The sequence below is a fragment of the Ctenopharyngodon idella genome, chromosome 22 (assembly GCF_019924925.1).
Source record: "Ctenopharyngodon idella isolate HZGC_01 chromosome 22, HZGC01, whole genome shotgun sequence".
Taxonomy (NCBI): Eukaryota; Metazoa; Chordata; class Actinopteri; order Cypriniformes; family Xenocyprididae; genus Ctenopharyngodon; species Ctenopharyngodon idella.
Window position 1 is genome coordinate 24,668,045 of NC_067241.1, and position 24,363 is coordinate 24,692,407.

The following is a 24,363-nucleotide window of genomic DNA, read 5'->3' on the forward strand; positions in this document are numbered from 1 at the left end:
ACTTGACCTTGACTCTACAGAGTGTTAAGTTAACTTTAGAAGTGAAGAAAACTCTTTTCACCAGTGAGCGACTTTCTGATAACATGCTGTTCTGAAAGCTTGTTTGATGACGTCACCAAGCCTTCTGTCTCCATGGCGATAATGATCAGTGTTTTTGATTGGCAGGCGAGCAGCGTGAGAGAAGGCATAGATGGACAGATTGTGGGCTTGAGTGGGATTGTTTCACGAAGTTGGTCTTTGTTCCGTTTTCTCAAACATCCAAGCGACAACTGAAGAAGACAACAGAAAAATGAAGATTCATTCTACTCGATCATTTTGAAGATTGAGTCATTTCAGCTTTACATAGTTTGACATGATTTTTCTCGGTAGTGTCTTTCTCTCTGTCTCTATCGCTCTCCAGCTCTTTGTTGTTCTGAGTTTTACATCTTTGCTGTCTTGGCAGAATATAGAGGGAATGAGAAGGACAGCGAAACAATCCAAAACTTGAGCTGCATATACTCACTCATGCACATATTCACACATATTCACCACTTCCACAATTTATTCAACAGGAAATAAAGTATGAAAAGGTAATTAGATACTATAGGGTTTATAATAACCCTGGAAAAGTGTAAAGTTATATTTTCACGTTTAACTCCATTCTTCAAAAATAGCACTGGTATTGCAGAGGCTTATCTCTCTCTCTGGAGTGCAGAACTTTATAAAAGTGTTATTCAAAGCCTCATGGCACAGGACAGCTGTCAATCAGATACTGAACTTCTTGTGAAAAGAGAGAGGCAGAGTCTCAATCTTTATCGCTCTGCATTTTTGACAGTGCTGACTACTGCTGACCAGTGCTGGACAAGACAGAAAGAGACAGTCATACAGCAAGAGAAAGTGAGACAGTTGATGTGCATGTGTGTCTGTGTGTGTGTGTGTGTGTGTGTGTGTGTGTGTGTGTGTGTGTGCACATCACATCAATAAACATTCCTGAAAATGTGTTTACTTGAGAGTGCTGTGCTGCAACATGCATAATGCATGGGAAAGCAAAACTACGTTTACAGAGGACTATTTCAATGCATTTTTTCCTTTTTAATCATGATTTTTTTAACCATATACTTCTCAGGGTTAGTAGTTTGAACAAACCCCTAATCCTCAGTATTAAGCTTCGGCGTGTAACTCATCCTGCACTATTTGTGTTATGGACGTGAGGTGTGCTATTCATTTTCCAAGCGACTGATGACTTTTTAAGGTAAACAGATGAAAAATTCTCATCAGCTTGAATTGTAGGAGGGTCCCGAGGCACATCTAAGGAATATCATAGCCACTTGGGTACACCTTTTTTAGAAGTAAACAAGCACCTGGAAACCACCCAGAATGCTCTAGCTTTTTGCACAGACAAGCACTACTCTTATTTTCTTCAGAAAAACTCTAGTCTAATTGTATTATTTCAATGTCAGCATTATTTCAATGTCAGATGAATATTTTATTACATTTTATATTTTTCCTTTTCAGTGGTGTTAAAAGAACAACTACAGGGTTTGATCATTGTGATTGGCTGCATTGTGTTTGTCTAATTAGTTCCATTGTGTGTAATAGGCTGTCATGTGAAGATTAGAAGAACTTTGTCTCTGGCTGATTTATTATAATTTAAAAATGCATTTTTAATTATCTTGGTGTGAATACATTTAACTGTGAAAAACAGTCTTCAATGTTACCTTGTCTGTCCTGTTTCGCTATATGTAATAGGTTATAATCAAGATTTAATAAACTTACATGTTCAAGTTTATATGTGACCCTGGACCACAAAACCAGCCATAAGTCACACAGGTATATTTGTAGCAATAGCCAACAATACATTGGATGGGTCAAAATGATCAATTTTTCTTTTATTCCAAAAATGATTAGGGTATTAAGTAAAGATCATGTTCAATGAGGATATTTTGTAAATTTCCTACCGTAAATATATCAAAAATGTATTTTTGTGAGTGGATATGCATCGTTAAGGATTTCATTTGGACAACCTTAAAGGCGATTTTCTCAGTATTTAGATATTTTTTGCACCCTCAGATTCCAGATTTTCAAATAGTTGTATCTCGGCCAAATATTGTCCTATCCTAACAAACCATACATAGATAAATCTATATAATGTATAAATGTATAAATGTCTATTTAAAAAAAAATAATAATAATGACTGGTTTTGTGGTCCAGGGTCACATATAGTAACAAGTCAGCTTTGAGGTGGAATAGCTTAGAGTAAGTAAAACATGCATGTTGAACCTGACCTTCTTTGTACACAGTGATAATAACCCACACATAAGCAGATGAAAAATTTGGCTGATTTTATTGACAATTCTTCCAAGGTGTAAGAGTAAACCTATTGTAAGAGATTTGATTCATACTGGCCTTTATAATACTTCTACAAGTATTTAACTAGTAAACTATCAGTATACCTATAAGTTGGCTTGTAGTATAGATGCAGTACAAACAAAAAACTTAGTTGTAAACTAGTTGTAAACTTGTACTCAAAGTTTACTACTGTTACACTTAAAGTATACTTAAAAGTATAATTTTATACACTAAAAAGTGGGTCAGTTTAGTCCCAAATAGTATTGAAATCAGGGGCGTTTCCTCCGAGGAGGCAAGGGAGGCCTTGGATAAAAATTGGATGAGAAAATAATCGATATTACAAAAATAAAACAATGCAAATATTACAAAATGTGACATTAAAAAGTGTATAAATCACTAGTTTTTCTAAAGTAACACTGTCCAACAGCGACACCCGCAGGTAAAGTTACAGTGGGACGCCGTGTCTCTCTTGCCTCCCCTGAGCACATTGACTTTTAACAGACTCCCTAAAGCATGCAGTGGGATAAGTGGGGGGTAATTGAGAACGAATGGAGGAAAGTCACGTGAGAGAAGGCAATGCCTCTATCGCGCTATAATTGGATATGATCGGTTTTTGTGCGCTTTTGAGAATTGGCTGAATGAAGAAAATGATGCCATTAAAGGATTACAGTAGTTCACTTTCAAATGAAAATTTCGCTAAGGTTTACTCACCCTCAGGCCATCCTAGGTGTATATGACTTTCTTCTTTCTGATGAACACAATCGGAGAAATATTAATAAATATCCTGACGCATCCGAGCTTCATAATGGCAGTGATAAGGATCAACGAGTATGAGCTGAAGAAAGTGCATCCATCCACATCCATTCATCATAAACATACTTCACACAGCTCCGGGGGGTTAATAAAGGCCTTCTGAAGTGAAGCGATGTGTTTGTGTAAAAATAATATTCATATTTAACAAGTTATGAAGCTTCCGCCAGACTGCCATCCATATTCAACTTTCGAAGAAAGTGTAAAACTCTCGCTATTCAAAATGCTTACGCTACATCCTGCGCCTTCCCTATTCAACTTACGGAAAAAAACGTAACTGACGTGACGCCAGTTTACACTTTCTTCGTAGGTTGAATACGGAAGGCGGTCTGGCAGAAGCTAGATATTTTACTTCATAACTTTTTAAATATGGATTTTTTTTTTACACAAACGGAGCCGGAGAAGATCAAAGCGCCTGAGCTTTGGCAGGCAGATCAGTCCATCGCAGAGCCAGGAGCGGACATTGACCTAATAGCTCTTTGATCGGCAAATCCTATTCCCACCCAAGTCCCCACCCTTGTATCATAAGTCTCTTCACCGTTTCCATCCGGAGACCTTCTTCTGCCCTCTTCCCACCCTAACATCCTGATCCTCCCTCCATCGCTGGTTTCGGCCAGTCTCTTGGATCCGTCGGCGCCCCTGGTGTCATCAAGCTCCTTGGCCCTGCCACCGCCGCTAGCTCCATGCGGCTCACCTGCCTCGCCTGCCTCGCCTCGGGCCTCTCCAATACCAGCGCGACATGAAGGAGAGTCTCCGGCTACGCATCGGGCCTCCAGGCCCACGCCTCCACCTTAGCCTGTCAACCCGTCACCTGCACCTTGCCTCACCACTCCTTTGTCACTGCCGCGGCCCATCTGCCCAAAGACTCCGCTGGGTTCCATTGGGACTCCTGGTCGGCCTTTGGCGGTCGACACCCAGCTGCTGACACGGACTTCCGGGGTTCCGGCGATGCCTACAACCTGCACCAGCCGGATCCCCGTCAACGCCTCAGTCAGTCAGCGGCTGGGCTCCAGGCTTCCAGAGTTTCGGATTCGCCCCGGTCCGTCAACCTCTCTACTACGCCGGTTCCTACCGTCACCACGGTTCCGCCTCCATTGTCCGGACCCTGGATTCTGCCCAACCCGTCACTCAGGTCTCCACCCTGGCTCCTCCCACCTTCAGCTCCACCATGGTCCATCATTCCGTCGACTCTTCCACATCATCACCACCCGTCACCAGCTCCATGCCCTCCACATAAGCCTCTGCCTCATCTCCACACCCTCTTCTCTGTCGTCATCATGGTGCGAGGACGCGCCTATCCGAGGGGGGGCGTAATGTCACCATGATGTCCTGTATTGTTGGCACCTGTGCCTGTTTAGCTTCCTCATCACTCTGTGTATTTATACTCCCCGTTCTGTTCATCCTCTGTGGGTTATGCTGTTTGTTACCTGTTATTCATTAAGTAAACTTTAATGTTATTTGTATCCTGCATCTCTCATCTTCTTTACACGGTGTGTTCCATGACAGAGCTCATACTTGTAGGTATTGCTCACTGTCATTATAAAGCTCGGATGCGTCAGGATATTTATTAATATAACTCAGATTGTGTTCATCAGAAAGAAGTAAGTCATATACACCTAGGATGGTTTGAGAGTGAGTAAAGCTTGGGCTAATTTTCATTTGAAAGTGAACTAACCCTTTAATGGGAAGACTAAATAAAAAGTAAGTAAACAACTCACTCACTTAGATATCACTGCTTTGTCATGTGAAAATCAAACTTGAAATGGCCTGAAAACATGATGACTGTGGGGGGTTTTAGTGAGCAATCAGCTTGACGAAAATAAAAGTAGCTTACATTTTCATGTCTGTGACCAGTGTATACTGAGCTTGATGACTGATGAACATAATTTGACTATTAAAAAACAGCTGAACATCAGTTCACAAATAAAATATATTGCTTAAATTGTTACTGCCTTTAGATATTATTTTGGAATAAATGTAAAAATGCACAAAAACATCAACTTGATGAGATTTGTACTTGGTTTTAATCAATAGAACATTAATTACATACTGTAAAAATACAAAATAGTAAAATTGTATTTAGTCTTTATGTAATGTTTAAATAGGAAAAAGTGAAAACATTAAGTATAGGGGCATGAATTTATATTTGATATACAAATGTAAAAAAAAAATAATAATTTTAAAACATCAATGCGCACCACTGATTGAAATAGTACACTTACAAGTATACTACTAGTGCACTGAAATTAGTATACTTACTACAAAAAGTATACTTACAATATACTTGAACTTTGTATACTTAATAAAATGAACTTGAAGTATACTTAAGACAGAGACATGTCAATATACTGTTAGAGATTAATGACAGTCATTACTTTGTCAGAAACTAAAGGACAGAATAGATTTGCAGAGAGACAGTGAAGGAAGAAGCATGTGGTTTGGAGTAAGAGCGTAATGTTGTTATTCGTGGAGCTGTGCAGGTGTGTGCTTGTATAGACTTTCCAGGAGGGATGGACACTTTGTCATCTGTCTGCTGGCATAGAGGGATTTACTGCGCTCAGGTTTATATATTAATGTATTCAGTGGGTAATGTATTAATGTATTCTATGGATGTCATCACCTCATCAGCTTCTTACTCAAATTATTTCAAAACGATGCAGTGCTAAAAGAATGTTTGAATCCAGAGTGCTGAAAGCATGTTTGCACATTACATATTCACGGCATTCACTGACATCACATTAGGGAAGAAAAAGACACATTTGTTACTCACAATGATACTGACATTATTTATGAACTGGTTTTCCAATTCAGGATGTCTCTGGATGTCACCAAAGAAAGGTTTTCTCTGATTCAGCTCACTTCTGAGGGCTGTTTTGTTCCTAAACTTTAGCTAAGTACACACACTAAATATTGATGATGTCTTTGAACTGTAATTGCTTAGTGGGTTAAATTTACAGTTTAAGTAGAGTCATTCAGACAGTCACTCACCTGGGTTTAGTGTATAATCCATGGCTTAAACTGGACTCTCTCCATTCAAATGGGATAATTACCCTCATTTAGTTAAACCACATGCAGCAGTTTTCTAACTGCTCGTTTTCTTTCTTTCTTCCTCGCTTTGAGGACTTTATGTCTTCCAATAAAAGTTATTGCAGCAGCAGTATAAAGCATCTTTACAGAGAACTTTCCACTTCGAATTACGAAGAGTTCAAACAGGTCAAAATACACAAGAGAGTCCCAACATATTGCTTATGAGTGAACCTCACAGAGACATTTTGGTCATATGTCAGTACAGTAATGAGAATCAGGGTGTCTGGATACAATATTTTTATTAAAATCAGCATAAATTGAAAGCAATACTTCAAATATGACAATGATGTATAGATTCTACAATTTAAATAGTAGGCTATAGTTGTTGTTTTTGTATTACAATAATGAGAATTGATGGGAATGTCACAATGCAAAAATCAAAACTAACAAAATATGCTTTACCTTAAAAATATTTAAAATGTTTTTGAAAGGAATGACTACACTTACATGTACTGTATTCAAGTTCCAAAGAAATTATGCTATGGCTTTTTACTTGATAGTCACACCACATGACATTTTTAAATTTAAACTTTTTTTCTTCTTCTTCTTCTTCTTCTTCTTTTGAAAATGGCATAACATTTTTCAAAACCATATGAAACCAACATTTCCCAAGAACTTGGATAGAACTTTCCAAGAATTTGTCATTGACCCATTAAATGTAATTTTCTTTTCTTTTTTATTATTATTTTGAGTTTGGGGAAAAACTCATAAAATCAAATAGAAATTATAGAAATTATGGTGACAAGTGAAATGAATGGAAATAAAGATGTAATAACAGAAGAGTTCACTTGAACAGAAATGGAAATTTTGTCTGTGTGTGTGTGTGTGTGTGTGTACTTAACCCTATTTTGGGGACATCATCTGTACCTATTACTGAAAAATCTGACAAAACCTGAGGTTTTGAGGATATCTGGGGACATCCTTATTTGTTTTTTAGTTTAAAATTGGGGAAAGTTTTCCGTCACGGATATCTGTCTGTCATCAAAGCTAAAGTAGAGCTCAAAATAATTTTTCAGAGAGTTTATTACAAACAAGAAGCATAGCAGACGAGTATGAAGCTCAGGTGTGTTTAAAGAGGGCTTCATTTCCGTGTGAGGATTGTGTTTGTTTCTTGCTATGGATAAACATGTTGAATAAAATATTTTCCTATTCAAACCAGAACAGATTTCTTTCATTGAAGTTCAATGTGGCATTTGTCGTAGAATTCCTTATTCAAAGCAGCCATAATATCACTGAATATCTTGTCAAGTCCTTTCAGTCAGGCTTTAATGTGGCGGCAGCTGTTTTATGTATGTATGTGGGGATGAGCGTGTGAATGTGAATGAGAGAGATAGAGAGAGGCTCTTCACCTAGAACCCTGTGCGCCAGCTGCATCTTCCCTGCTTCCGTATTTTGTGGGCTCTAAGCCTCGTTTAGTGTAATTAGCTGTATTTGGCTGAGTTAATGAGTTCTTTCTCCGTCCTGGATACTTGTTTTCAGAGGAACTCTGTCAGTCAGAAAAAGACTCTACCTGGGTATAGCAGACTCCATTTGTGTATTAGTGTGTATACAGTACGTATGTGTGCGTGTTTGTGTGTGTGTTCTGGCTGGAAAAACCTCCCAGGCCTCATTCACACTCAATATGAGCATTAATCACGCTAATTACAGCAGCTCCACCCCAGGGGCTGCTGGGATGGTAGAAGACTAAGGTGGGGACAGGCTGATAGACAGGAGATGTTAGTCACGCTGCTCGTTGCTTTGCAATGCTAATGGAGTCGCGGGGAACTTGCCATCCTGTCTTTGAAATAGCATGTGGCTCATATTGAGTAAAAGTAAATAGCATTCGATTTTTCCAGCCTTGACTCACTCTAAATTGACTCATTTACTTACGCAGATCATGATGTTAAAGTAAGCCACAGTATACGCAGAACTATCTTAGACCAGCCATGATAAAAATATAATTTTCACTTCTTTTCTTTTGGGCTTTGGGTGCTTCAGGTCAGTTTTTGATGTGTAAGATTGTAAATAAATCTAGATGCAGCTTGTGCCACTGCAGTGTGCAAATATGGCTTTTTTGATACTGATTTCATTTGATTGAAATTGATTTAGTTTAATTTATTGCTTTATTTTTTATAATAATAATTATATTAATAGAATTTTCAGAATTTGATAAAACATGACATACAGTTGAGCTTGAAAGTTTACATACCCCTTGAAGAATCAGCAAAAATTGTTTTAACGAAATAATAAGGATCATAAAATTGCATGTTATTTTTATTTAGTACTGTCCTGAATAAACTGTTTACAGATGTTTACACAAGACAAAAAAATAGCTGAATTTATAAAAATGCATTAAGAGCCGGGGGTGAAAACTTGTGCTTTTCAGATGAGAGCAGGTTCACCCTGAGCATGTGACAGACATGAAAGGGTCTGGAGAAGCTGTAGAGAACGTTATGCTGCCTGTAACATTGTTTAGCATGACCGGTTTGGTGGTGGGTCAGTGATGGTCTGGGGAGGCATATCCATGGAGGGACGCACAGACCTCTACAGGCTAGACAATGGCACCCTGAACTGCCATTAGGTATCGGGATGAAATCCTTGGACCCATTGTCAGACCCTAAACTGGTGCAGTGGGTCCTGGGTTCCTCCTGGTGCACGACAATGCCCGGCCTCATGTGGTGAGAGTATGCAGGCAGTTCCTGGAGGATGAAAGAATTAATACCATTGAATGGCCCCCATGCTCACCTGACCTAAATCTAACAGAACACCTCTGGGACATTATGTTTCGGTCCATCCGACGCCGCCAGGTTGCACCTCAGACTGTCCAGGAGCTCAGTGATGCCCTGGTCCAAATTTAGGAGGAAATACCCCAGGACAGCATCCGTCGTCTCATTAGGAACATGTCCCGACATTGTCAGGCATGCATACAAGCACATGGGGGTCATACAAACTACTAAGTACCATTTTGAGTTGCTGCAATGACATTTCAGCAAAATGGACTAGCCTGCTGCATCATTTTTTCACTTTGATTTTCAGGGTGTCTTTGAATTCAGTCCTCTGTAAGTTGATAATTTTCATTTCTATCAAACAATGTGACATCCTTTCGTTCCTAACACATTACCCTGTCCATATCAGTATAGATATCCAGCATGATATTTCTTTTCCCCATTGAGATCTGATGTGTTTTCAGTGTTCCTTAAATTTTTTTGAGCAGTGTATATATAGTTATATACAGTCTTGCTCACACATTTTATACACTTTGGTATATTTGTGTATCTGAGAGGCGATCGATGTGCTTGTGTGTTTTGATTCCACACGTTCACAGTTTGGCACAAGTGTTTACCTCCTTGCCACCTTAAACACCCACACCAGCTCTTGTTCCAACTGGAAAAAACAGGTCATACCATCTTAAGCAAGGATGGATTATGGACCGAGCCAATGGGGCCAGTGCCCCGGGGTCTCTGACTGTCAGGGGCCTCCAGACTCCTGGAAACAAGCCACTACAGATGTAATATTGATATAGATAGATGAAGAGCACTTGAACATGTGCCAGTGAGTATCACCACAGTGTGAAATAACCGAAGAAATGTTATCTATTCCTGGGCCCTTCTCAGCAGCTTTGATGTTGTATACTTGTCACGGTGCATTAATGTCTTTTGCAATGTATTGTACATATAACAGTTTGTAAGTACAATTGTACGACAATAATTTTGCACATTTGTGACCCTGGACCACAAAACCAGTCATAAGTCGCACGGGTATACTTGTGGCAATAGCCAACAATACATTGTATGGGTCAAAATTATCGATTTTTCTTTTATGCCAAAAAATCATTAGGATATTAAATAAAAATCATGTTCCATGAAGATATTTAGTACATTTCCCACTGTAAATATATCCAAAATGTATTTTTGTCAGTGTATATGTGTTGCTAAGGACAATTTTCTCAATATTTAGATTTTTTTACACCCTCAGATTCCAGATTTTCAAATAGTTGTATCTCAGCCAAATATTGTCCTTTCCTAACAAACCATACATCAATGGAAAGCTTATTTATTCATGTATAAATCTCAATTTCAAAAAATTATGACTGGTTATGTTGTCCAGGGTCACATTTTTGTTGCAATTTTGATATTTTTACTGTATGTAAATATTATTTCTCATAATCTAGTGTCCCAGGGCCACACACAGGACCATAATTCATCCTTGAGCTCAAGGAGTTTTCAACCAGCTTAGGCAAGATGGTCTCCTCTAGAATAGTCTACTAGTTTGACCGGCTCCTGCTTTGATTAGCCAATGACTAGCTTCAGCCAGCTTCAATCATTAGCCAAACTGGACTTTGCTGAATCCACTGAATTTTAGAATTCTTTAATGGAATCTGAATTAGAGATCTTCTGTTGATTTCAGTGTGACTTCAAATTCAACCAATTCAGTTGATTCAATTAAATAATCTTCAATTGAAATGAAGAATTCTTTTGCATGTTAATTAAAGAACATAATACCATAGTGCAATTTTGAGGAATGAGAGAAAGATTCAATTGAATTTGGAAGTTCTTCAATTAGCTAAATGATTTCTTTACGCAGCAGATGGCACATCTGCTAACAGACACACCAGATAATAATACAGTTTACTGCTGAAATTCGGACTGCATTAAACAGTGTTGACTGTAAGCGTGTTAGACAAGAATGCTCTTCGGCGGTCTCAACGGGGACAGGGGTGCTAATTACTTCAGAGGATAAATAACCCCACACATACTCTCATACTCTCTCTCTTTCTGTCTCTCTGTATAGTTCCTTATGCTGGGTACACACCACAAGATAATCGGGCTGATTTTGGGCCGATTTCCCCCCTTCCGGCAATCCTAGGTAATGTCCCGATTATCTTGATGGTTCTACAGATTATCTTATCAGATGTTCCTGTGGTGTGAGGTGTGTTAAGAGTGACTGAATCTGCACGAAAGAATGTCGGAGGCGCCCCGATCGCGAATCGTAAATATTTAACATGTTGAATATTTACGATCAGAAACCATGATGTTTGGGGGAACCCCGAGGTCAAACGTGCGCAGTTTCTGGAGTTTATCACGTGAAACGAAACAATATCCAATCAGAAAGCGAGCTGACGGTAGACAGAAGCATAACAAATGCAGTCATGGCACAGCACAAAGTTAAATGGATTTGGGCAGCAGAGATGTAGGATTAGCTTTTTGATCTGTGGCAACAGCACAAGTATTTATACAACATGTCCTGTAAAACATACCAAAATCATTCCAAACACTATCAACGCAATTTCTTCCTGCCTATCATCCGTCATGTTTATTCTGAAGTCTCAAGAGATTTCGCGAGATTTCCTGTGTTCACAGTTGGGACTCTGGTTAAAAATCTGTTCTTGTGTGGTGTGCTGTCTTTGTCACATCACGGTACACCTCACACTATAGGAGCAAAACAGTTAAATCTAGGATTTTTTTTTGTCCTCATGTTTGTGGTCTCTCTCATTTTGAAAGTTTTTAAAAATCTTTTAGTGTGTGAATTAGATGGAACTCCTTCAGGTCCTGTGTATAAAGTAATCAGGGTTCATTATGCCAGAATCAATGCTCAGTGTAATTAAAGTCCTTCATATTGTAAAGCTTGGCTGCTTTAGTCTCTTCTCTCTGGTTCTCAGGTTCATCTGCAATGTGTTTCACTGCTACCTGTCTTATATCAGCCTCACTGCAACCGTTCAATGACAGCTGATCTTCATCAGCCGAAAAAAAAAAAAGCCATTTCTCTAAGACATAGATGTAGAAAAACTAGATTATTGCTGCATCTGAGGTGGTTCTCTTATTTTGCTCAGGTTTCGTCACTCCAAACCACTCCAGAGCACTGGAGACCTCAAGATGAATTCATCCTTTTGATAATGGATGTGCTGGAGCGCACAAACTGGCTAAATGTCTGTCTAAGACGCCACACACACACAGACAGCACAAATTGTAGCATATTGTTTCTGATTTTATTTGATATTTGGCATGTCTTTGCTTTCAGCTCTGTCTTTCTCTTTTTTTCTCTCTCGCAGATGCAAAAATATTCATATTCACTTCACATGAAGCACTTGGCAATGGATCATCTCAAAATCTCCCATAGTGCCATGCATGCTCAGTTCCCTCAAAATCTTTAGCCTATCAGAGAGGAGCATGAAATACAATATTTGGCCCTCACCGCCTATCAGAGTTAAGCATGAAAAAATCCCTCCCGTTGCAGGCTGAAAGTGTAGAGCTCAGATAAAATATTCTTCTGCAGCCTTTAGATAATGCAGCTGGCCTGAAGCTGGTTAGAGCCGAGATGCGCCAGAGCGGTAGAAAGATAAAGAAAAAGAGAACAGGATTAAGAACAAGAGATTGAATTGAATCTGAGAATTCTTTAATTGAATAAGTTCTACAAATTTTCATAATCCATAATTTATTTGAATCAAAGGAATTTGAAAATTCTTAAATTGATTTTGAGAGTTTTTTTGTTTGAATCAATGTAGAATTAACTTAACCAATTGAATTTCAGAATTTGACTTTAAAGTTAAATAGAAGAAAGAAAAATTAAAGGTGCAGTGTGTAAATTTTAGCAGCATCTAGTGGTGAGGTTGTGAACTGCAATATCGAGAAGCTACGGTGGCCAACACAGGACAAAGATGTCGTTGTCTGAGACAGCAGAAAGTAGCCAGTCAAGCAAATGCGCTCTATAGAGCAGTTTGTCCGTTTAGGGCTGCTGTAGAAACATGCCGGCGCAAAATGGCGACTTTGATGTAAGGGGACCTGCAGTGTATGTAGATAGAAATGGCTCATTCTAAGGTAATAAAAACATAACGGTTCATTATGTAAGGTCTTTATACACCACTGAAAACATAGTTATGTATATTATATTGCATTTCTGTCAATAGATCCTCCGAAAATTTACACATTGCACCTTTAAAGGGATAGTTCACCCAAAAATGAAAATTTCCAAGATGTATTTGACTTTCTTTCTTTAGCCGAAGAAAACACTCCGGGATTTTTACTCCTTCTAATGCAAGTGAACTGGCCTCACCTAGTCCATTTTTGGTGGTCCAAAATCAATATGAAGGGTACGTTTTTACGACAATTTTTAATTTTTAAAAAAAATTTTTTTTTTTTTTTGCATTTTTTTTTTTGCATTTTTCGTGTACAGACGACACCATTGTCAAAACAATCCCTGTTCACATGGATCCGCTAAAACAACTAAAAACGCTGTAATATGCTGGCAGGCCAGTAGTTGTCGCTTTGTAAAGAAACACTACGCGCCTATAGACACTGTATTCACAAATTTGTGTTTTTGTAGACAATAACGGTATTTTCAAAAACTTGCGCTTTGAAATCTGTTTTCAAAGGTTTGCCTTTTCAGGCCTCCAAAACGCTGTTGTTGTGTAAATGAACGGCCAAAATGCATAAAAAGTTTTCCATTTTTAGTTTAAAACAGTGTTGTGTAAATGCCTTTTTAGGCATCTTAAAATAATGATGGGAGAAACGAAGCTTTTCAAAGCTTCAAATCAATTGTACCAATTGCTTAGCAAAATGATTCACTGTTTCGAAGTGTTCAAAACACCACACGCTGGTGACTCCTGCTGGTCAAAACAGTGTAAATGCAACAAAAACTCATGCCAAACATGTATTAAAAAAAAATAAATAAATAAAATAAAAAAATTTTTTTACAAAACTATTGCAAATGTTTTATTGAAAGTATAATCTATCAGATGCAATTAACTAACCATCTAATACCATTAAATATTAAGTGTCTGTATAATATGTATTCTTTTATAAATTTTCAGGGCTTGTTTTGTTTGTTCTATGGATGGGTCAGCTAAACTATTAACTACTATTATTCCTTTTAATTATAAAAATACCTCATTAAAACATCTACAAATGTATAAAACTCATCAGAGATCAGGTAATAGACACTCAAAACACTTAATACTCAGGTAATAGACATTAGACGTCTTGTTCAATGATTCGCCACTGGGAAGTTATCTCAGTGAATCCACATGATTCATGGGTTCACAGAAGTCACACCCAGCAGTGAACCACTGAAATTTCGAAACGTTTTGAAACACTTTTGATATAACAAAGCCTTGTTTACTGAAATCACATGACTTTGGCAGTTTGAAACATGCTCCGAACCACTGATTCGAAACAAAAGTTTCGCAAAAGTTTCGAAGCTTCATGAAGCAGTGTTTCGAAAGTGCCCATTACTAGCTTAAAAGGGCTCCATACAACCCCAGTCGACGAATAAGGGTTTTCTCTAGTGAAGCGATTTTTCTGAAAAATTAAAAAAATTATATACTATTCAACTACAAATGTTTGCCTTGGTCCAACTCTGTGATGCGCGTCCACAAGACAGTTTAGTTTAGAATGTCACACTTGACGTAGGCATTACAACTCGCCCCTAATCAATCACTTTTGATAATAATTCTGTTGAATTAATTGAGAATTATCAATTTGACGGTGAAGAGGAGAAAGAGATTGAATAGAATTTGAGAACTGAATCTGCAAATTGTCTGAAAGAGAAAGAATCGGTCATTCGGTCGTCTTTGTTGAATGACACACTTTCTGAGAAAAGGCCAGTTTGAGCTTGTGCTCACCGCATTGACCATGTGTGTGTATGGTATCAGGTTGTGTCCTTTTCTTCTCCTGCCAAAAGCTGCTGACAGGTGAAAAGCCCTCAGTGCCACTCTCCTGGTGTCATATTGTGATGGGCATTTTGACAGTCAGTTCGCTCAGCTCAGCCAAAGCTTGTTTTCAGATATAGGTACTAGACTTGTCTCACCTACTTGCAATTCAACCAGGTTTACACCAGAATTTCCCCAAAGTAGTTTGATATTTTATGTATTTTTACAGTCTTTTTTATAGACTGGCCAAAGAGAGAGAAAACACTCCTCTCAAAAAAGCAACACTGCAAATGTAACAACATGTAATGCCTCGTTAAATATTCATGCACTTTATCGCAAGTCTCAGGAACTGTCACACACTGTTTAGTTTCAGCGTCTGAGGGGAAGAAGTTAAAAATGTCAAAAACAGTGACGGCAAACGCATTAACTTAAATGATAAAGGGACAGTATTATTTTTGTGCTATATTTCAGGAGATATAAGACTGATTTATGTGGCAATGTTTCTGCATATGCACAGGCAGGTATTCGAACAGGTTGCATCCTGTTCTTGTTCAATCAATGTTATTAACCTCATGAATATGGAAGTAAGAACGTTAGCTAAATTTTTAGCAGCAGTGTCAGAAATGATCCTCCTCCACTGCAATTGATTTTCACCTGCATTTTTTACCTTAAGGCAAGTTTTTGGAGCCATAAGACACAGCATGTTGTCCAATCAGTCAAATACTTCATGAATGAATTAATTGGAATTCTAAATCTAAAAATAAGTGCTCTGCTAGACTGGACTTTAAAATCAGTCCAACACTATGCTAGATTACACAGTATAGAGCTGTATAATATAACAAACTGACAGCAAGGAAAAACAGTGCTGAGTTAAAAAAAAAAAAAAGGCGGATGAGAAAGGCTGAGCATCCAATCAAACTCTATGGTAAATGTATCTGTCACTTGGTGTGGCTAACACAAACACAATATTTGGCCCAGTGTTTGTTCCATGTGTTTGGCTGGTAAATCTGCTGCTGTTTATGCATTTTCAAAATTGTTAATTTGTCATATGCATATTGCTGGGTTATGCAGTTCTTGGTAATATTAATACATTTATTTTAAAGGATTAGTTCACTTCAGATTTCAAATTTTTGGATATTTTACTCACCCCCATGTCATCCAAGATGTTTGTGTCTTTCTTTCTTCAGTGAAAAGAAATTAAGGTTTTTGAGCAAAACGTTCCAGCAAAACGTGACCTTTCCAACATGATAACTTAATGCGTGGTGCATTGCAGAGCAGTGCAAGATGAGAATTTGTGGTTAAAAAGTATATAATTTTTATTTTTTTTTAGAAAATGTCAGATGGTTTCTCTAGATAAGACCCTTATTCCTCGTCTGGGATCATGTAGAGCCCTTTGAAGCTGCACTGAAACTGACATTTGGACCTTCAACCCGTTGAACCCCACTGAAGTCCACTATATGGAAAAAAAAATCCTGGAATGTTTTCCTCAAAAATCTAAATTATAAAGTAAAATATCAGGACATTTGAATTTTTGTTTGTACAGTAAACAATTTTGGTGCATTGGTGGGACCCACCATGACAGAAGCAAAACATTGAACTAAATGCTTCACTAAATAGACCTGAATATTTGAATAATAATTGAATAATTGGCATTTTGAAACCCTGCTAAATATCTGAGCCCTTTCATGCAGTGCAACAGTTAATGTATATTTACAATAATTTTTAAGGGTGGCTATAAAGAGCAAGATAACATAATTTGACCTTTAATTACTAAACCTAAATAACCACTTGACATTTCCCCTCTGTGTGTTTCCAGGTACGTCCACACCTTGTACCTGGGAGTGCAAAGCCGTTGGCATGGCGACCCGGGTCAGCGTCATTTCTACTGGCGTCTGATGTTCGAGAGCGCTGACATCAACATGCTGCGGCTGCTGGAGGCTTTCCTGAAGAGCGCACCTCAGCTTGTGCTACAGCTCAGCATCATGATCCACAGCAACCACATACTGCCCCTACAGGGTGAGTGAACACACACACACACACACATACACACACGGTTTCCCAGGTGGGTACATGAGATGCTTTTAGTTGGGCGCACTTAGAGCGAAGTGTTGAGAAAGAGAGAGAGGACAGAACACTTGTGTGATTGTGCCGTGGTTGTCATGACTTATTCAAATGGCCACTCCTGAGAAGAGGTTTGCTTGTGATGAATTAAACAAAACGTTTAACACGCTCCACTCTGTGCGATGGCATATGAAATGACTCTGGCACCTCAGATACAAGCATGGGGAAAAAAAGAAAGCAATAGGTATGATATGAAAATATGAAAATTGAAATCAGTTTAATAATAAAAATGATACATAATAACGATAATAATAAAAGTACACTACCATTCAAAAGCAAGGATGCATGAAATTGATCAAAAGTGACAGTTTTAATGTAATGTAATGTATAATGTAATAATTAATATTTATAATGTAATTTAAAAAAAAATCTATTTCGAATAAATCAAAGAATCCTGAAAAATTTGATAATAAGAAATGTTTCTTGAGCATCAAATAAACATATTAGAATGATTTCTGAAGGATCATGTGACACTGAAGACTGGATTAACGATGCAGAAAATTCAGCTGTTTTAAAATGCAATAATATTTCACAATATTACTGTTTTTATTGTGCTTTGATGAAAGTCTTGGTGAGCATAAGAGACTTTAAAAAACATCTATCAATCCTAAACATTTGAACGGTAGCGTATTGCCATTTACGGAATGTCTATTTACACTAAGTGCCCTTGTTGGCAAATGCTATTTACACTAGCTCCGCCCACCAATGTCTGGTTGGGCCACTCAAGTTTTAAAAAGATGCATGGAATTTAATGTCTTCAGTGGTGCAGCAGTAGCGAGTAAAGCTTGCAGACCTGGCTTTTAACGTGATCAATGCGGGTTTGAATCTGCCTTTTGCCAAGCTCGCGTTTATTTTCAATAAAAATGAAAATAATGTTCTAAACATGGAAATAAACTGCGAACGAGTGTTTAATAATATTAAAAGTATTGGGTAGGGTTAGATGAAGGTGTAGGGAGGGTTTTTATCCTCCCAATAAGGCAGCATCCATTTAATAATTTTAATAAATATAATCATTTACACTCTATGATATTATTGCATCCTGTTAATGTACAAAAATACTGAGGTGCAAATAGTATCTGCTAATATAAAGTATAGATAACATCTAATTACTATTTATTCTTATTGCAAAGAACTGATACTTTTACATGGTGTAAATAGAATCTATCGCTATTTTCACCTAGTGTAAATAACATATCGCTAAGAAAATGCTGCTATTGACACTTAGTGTAAATGGAATATATTGCTATTTGCACTTAGTGCAAATAGCCGCTACCAAATACTTATTTATATTATATTTTATATTATTATTATACATTGAGAAATATGAGATTGATTGAATGAATCATTAAAGTAAAGAAAAAAATGTAAAAATTTTCAAAGTTTTAAAAGCACAGAGATGACATCTTTGCTTCCTCAGAAGGCCACCACACGTCACTGGGAGAGAGAACACTTCTCACGAGACAAAAAAGATGAGAGGAAAAGGATAGTCAGCAGAAAAAGACGAGAGGATAGAATGAAAGAGAGAGAGAGAGAAACGGGATGAGGTGTATAACAGCTGGATGGAGAACTCATGCTGTAGGACTGAACAGACTCAGAGATGTTCTGATTAATTCTGGGTCATGGGTTTGGTTACCAACTACCACACAGAAGGCTTTTTCATGTTCTTCTTATCTTCTTTTGCTGGCTTTTACTTTGTTTCTTTTTCTGATCTCATGGCCTCACCTCACCTCAGACCTTTGACCTTTACATTGTGTCTGCGAATTCCATTTGAAAGTGAGCATCTGTATTCCACACTCACTGTGGAGAGCAGAGAAACTTGAAGTGAGCACTCTGAAGTGTGCAGTCTCCTATACTATGGCAATGCTGGGTTATTTTTATGATTCTGATTGGATGATATTCGTGTTGCATGCTGATCAGTGTTTTTCTATAACTGCACTGCTATGAAGTACAGTAGCGTCTAGTTTGTTGAACACATTACTGTTTCACTTCAGTATGTCCTTTTTAAACAACTAAGCTTCAAATTAATGGACCTACAAAGAGATGTCTACTAGGAACATTAACAATATATTTGGACTTTTAAAATGCTTTTTATTTATTTATTTTTATATGCAAGTTTCCTAAAGAGCATGCTTATAAGACTAGTTTCACATTCCCTACTTGTCTCGTGACTTGCAAGATGTTTTATTAAAGGTGCAGTAGGTGATCTGGGAAATGCTAATGTTAGCCTGCTAGCATATAATCCAACCAAAACCACGCCTCCTCCAAAACACATGAACGTGCACACACACACAGCTGCTCTCTGCAAAGCATCACAAGAGAAGGCATTAAACTGCCTTATATCTCAAAGCACATGACATTGCAATAATAATGAATGAAAACAACTTGTGCCTGACTGCTGCAGATTCATTTCGGTGTTGATACTGTTGACATGGAAACCCATAATTATGAGTCTGACTGAACGGCTCTGGTCAGAATGTAACGGGTTGCCATCTCTTAATTACGGTAGTTATGGCATGAACGCAACATAAGCTTGTTTTTTAATTCGAACTGTAAAACATGGCTGTTTGTTAGCGGTGCTCCGTGACTGACATCTGTCTGTATTAACTCTGCATAGCATGAAACATGCTGATGAAGTATGATGTCTGCGTGAACAGGGTGCGTGAGGGTATGTAAAAATTTACGCTGACAGGTTGGACATGTTATTATTTCATTCGGACCGAATAGAATAATTGGATGAACATTTTATGATCCTATGCCTTCCACAGAGGATTTATATTTATAAAAAATACATTTATACCGTTTAACATAGTGATTGCTATCAGGAGGAGACTTTCAACCAGTATAACAAAAAATATTTTTGTAGAGAATCACCTATTGCACCTTTCACTCTGATAGTACAGGTGAAAATTGCTCACTAGAACTTTTTTGTTTTAATTCACAAAATAAATGCCTAATTAATTTATTAGGTTACATTGACTGTAATTGGAATGATATTTTTTTGTTACTTGGCCTGTCTGATCTGCGGATAACCGCAATCCATTCATCAGTAATATTATATATATACTATGTGTGTGTATATATATGATAACCACACCCTGGAGAGGATTGTGAAACAAAACCCATTCAAAAATGTGGGGGAGATTCACAAAGAGTGGACTGCAGCTGGAGTCAGTGCTTCAAGAACCACTACGCACAGACGTATGCAAGACATGGGTTTCAGCTGTCGCATTCCTTGTATCAAGCCACTCTTGAACAACAGAAGCGTCTCGCCTGGGCTAAAGACAAAAAGGACTGGACTGCTGCTGAGTGGTCCAAAGTTATGTTCTCTGATGAAAGTAAATTTTGCATTTCCTTTGGAAATCAGGGTCCCAGAGTCTGGAGGAAGAGAGGAGAGGCACACAATCCACGTTGCTTGAGGTCCAGTGTAAAGTTTCCACAGTCAGTGATGGTTTGGGGTGCCATGTCATCTGCTGGTGTTGGTCCACTGTGTTTTCTGAGGTCCAAGGTCAACGCAGCCGTATACCAGGAAGTTTTAGAGCACTTCATGCTTCCTGCTGCTGACCAACTTTATGGAGATGCAGATTTATATATATACATACACTGTATCATCCAGCTTTGTTACAAAAAAAAAAGAGAACAAAACTTGTTTTTTTTTTTTCCCAGCTAAAAATACAGTAATAATGTGACTAAATCACTCAAGTATATGGTTGACAGCCAGAGCAGCCACAGGTAATCATGAACACTCTTCTCTCTCATTCAAACCCACACACGCCAAAATGTGTTTCTCTAACGCTTAAAATAAAACCAAGTTTTTACTTGTTCAACGCATTACTTTCAACACAAGATGCTTTTAAACTAGTAATGGCGGCTTGGGCTGTTTTTAAGCAGGATAGTTAATCATTAGCATAAGAAAGTAATTCACAGAAAAGCATTTTAGAAAATTCCCCACTCTGTGTTTTAAGGTCTTAGAGGTCTCATAGAGAGTCTTTGTTCTGTGAGGACATGACTGCAACTGTCATGTAGTCGTTTAATACAAACTAAAGCACAAATGCTGTTATTAAAATGCATTATGCAAACATCTCCTGGACTTTCTTCCACTACATCATCTAGATGTTAAATGCAGGCGTAGTAGCAACTTAAACTTCCCTCTTTTTCTCTCTCAGCACTGGCAGCGCTGGGCTTTAACTTGTCTTATCCCTTTCTCTTTAAACTGCATTCTAATCTGAGGCTGTCTTTGTGGCAGTGGGCTTGCGCTGCGTCTGATGTTTGATTTAATTAAGATTGCCAGCACATTGCTCCATGAGAGCCTCTGAAAAAGAGGCCGGGAGAGAACGCGGAGAGCATGCGGGCAGGCTGGAAGCGGAGCGGGAAAACGCAGACTAATGCTTTCGGATCTCTGCTAATTAAGACCTCACTTAATCTGGATCTGCACCAAATGAGTTGCTCAGAACAAGGGCTGGGAGAGAGAGAGAAAGTTAGGTGAGATAGAGAGGAAATGAAATGCAAAAGAGTAAATGCTCAATAAACAGCAAGGGTCAGGCTTGTGCAAAAAAGAAATCCAGAGTGTGATAATGCACTATTCGGCCTTGAAGTGGAAGAGTATTTCTTCAATGATTTATACTAGTGGTCGACATGGCCAATAAATAATTATCGCCATTAGCTAGTAAGTTTTTTTGTTTAGCTGATAAGTGACTTTTATTTTGACGGTGCTAAGAATGCTAGCACCTGAGCGCAGACACATGCTCCCATTCTCCATCTTCTGTACTGTCTTAGTTTAATAGCTCTGTTTTAATAAATTAGTATTCAGAAATGTGTAACACAGAAAGTAAATTTAAAAAGTCTTATATAAGTAGTATATATACTATATATTTCATCATGTCTTCTTCTAATAAAATATACAGTATGTGCAAATAAGGACACTTGTGCAGCGGTACGTCTGATCATGAACGCGATGGCAAGATGGATTATTCTGATACACAGAAGACAATGATGTAGACTGAAATTCAAAGAAGAATGGACAAAAAAGTAACTATGCCTTTATTCTTCCTGTTAAACTGATGTGTCATTTTTTCATAGACTGTAGTGCTCGTAAACATAATTAAAGTATTATTAACCTTTTAAATGTTCTTGCTCATTTTTCTTAAAGACCAATAGCTCTGCAAAGTTATAATGCTGATTTGTTGATATTTCTAAGAATAATTTAACTAAACGTATTTGATTTGTTTCTGATAGTTGTTAGTAGTCTGTAATGAGAAGATTTTATTGAGTTTATTGTCACATGGTTATATTTTTAAAATACATCAAAGGGCTTTTCACACTTGAAATAGTTAACCCTGGGTCATTGTAAACCCCAGGTAAACGGAATCCTGGGTTATCTTGCTTCACGTTTCACACTACTCATAATTTACCCAGGGTTAACAATTAATCCTGGGTATTCATAAACTGACGTTTCACATTGTACATTCCTAAACCCTGGGTTAAAGGCACAATATGTAAGATTTTTGGATTAAAATATCCAAAAACCACTAGAAAAATGTTATATATTTTGTTGACTTGTGTACTTACATTATCCCAAATGTTTCCAAGAATGATTAAATCCAGAGAAATAAGCAATTTTAACCAGGACACGGACCATGTCCGTGCGTCACTTATCAATGACATCATACCTGTGTTACCCTCGGTTTCCGGTTTTATTTTGTAGAAACCATGGAAACACCAAAGACGCTTTAATATATTATGTGTTTTATTAGACAGGTCAGCAACTGTTTGGATGCATTCATCGACAGAACACTAATCATGTCATATAGCTCAACACAGTTAAATCTCGTTTTTCTTGATTTACTGCGAGAACCATGTTTTACCATACCTAATTTCGATCTAGCTTACTGCAGTGTGCAATAAGTGTCTCATAGTAGCTGCTGAGTGAACGCAAAGTAGAACTATAACAACTTTCAACACACAAATGTGTATGATAAAACAGCATTGCATTACCCCACATACTCATGACCGGAAGAAGCGGAAGTGGTGACTGCGGCATAATAAAAGTTCTGCTGCTCTTGAGCCGTGTGTCACGCTCGTTTCTCATTAGCAATTGCTCCAGTGGCCTCGTTTCTGCTCACACAGCACTCGGCCCTGCTCTGCCTTATACTACAGTAACATTAATAATCTCATCCATTAACATGATTTCTGCCCGAGTCCCGTCCCGATTCTTTTCCACCGGCTGTAGACGTGAAGACAACACCTCCCGTGATTCTGCAAAATCAAGGCATCATCAAGCCTTTGTTTTGAATAACCGACCTCTAGCATAGTAGTAAATTTACATAGTGTGCCTTTAACATTTTACATATTTGTGGTGTCAGTGTCATTGATTGGATAAATGCAGCACATGACTTGTTTACATAGGCTAACTAGCTCCAGCATTGCGGATCCTCGTATTGCCAATTCTTCTATCGAGTTTATACTGAATGGACATTTCTAACTATAAAGGTAAGAATGAAACGGTCTCTTCTTCACTCAAATTGTCGCGTTTTCTGTCAGCATTTGATATTTTTCCTCTCAAACACTAAATTTACTGTTTATATACAATGTGCAGTGTTTCCTGACTGTCCAAAGCACGCAAATATGAGTAACCGATTGGTTGTCTGTTGCTAACACCGTGTCCTAACCAGACGCGACAAGCGATAAAAGGTATCTTTTCCATGTTAATCGGAGTTTTTGTCCTAACCAGCCGCGACGGCGACACGCGAATATTCTATTTTAGAAACGGTTTCTATTTCTCCGCGACGTCGCGGCTGGAACAGCAACGCAAAGTATGGCAATTATAATATCAGGTATTATTTATGTGCTTTATTTAATGTTAAAAGCGTCTAACGTGAGTTTGAATACCGTTCTGTGTTTCCAGCTTTTTAGCTGTAATGAAAACAACACTGGTTAATTCACCTCAAATCTTGAAAATAAATAAATGGGCACAAGAACGTTCAAACTGTCAATTCAATGCGAACAAACAAGTGTATTCTATGACAAAGATTGGTTCAGTCACTCCGTATGTACTTTAAATAATGTTTAAATTGTGTAATATTTATGAATTTTACTATGTACTTGCCCATTTCATTGTGTCCACTGTGCTCTTGTCGAGAGAGCCCGCCCACACTTTCTTCTGATTGGCTGTGGTTTCTGATTGATTTTATCGCTTCTCATTTTCACGTCGCGTCTAGTGTGGACAGTCAAATTGCTCGTCGCTGGAATCTTATCGCATCGCGTCTGGTTAGGACACGGTGTAAGTGTCTAACATTCTAACACCGCATTGTTTCAGACTGTACCAGTTTGGCACCGCAATGCAGGGTTAACACAGCAAAAGCGATGCTAAACCTGCGATAACCAGGGGTTAAGCGCA

General features: G+C 38.0%; 1 protein-coding gene across 1 annotated transcript in view; it reads left to right on the top strand.

Annotated features, from left to right (window-relative positions):
- xkr7b (XK, Kell blood group complex subunit-related family, member 7b) overlaps nt 1–24,363 on the top strand; it is a 79,940-nt gene that overhangs the window by 49,971 nt on the left and 5,606 nt on the right. Inside the window, exon 2 of the mRNA XM_051879751.1 lies at nt 16,666–16,865. Coding sequence (XP_051735711.1) covers nt 16,666–16,865 — 200 coding nt within the window. The remainder of the gene's footprint in view (nt 1–16,665; nt 16,866–24,363) is intronic.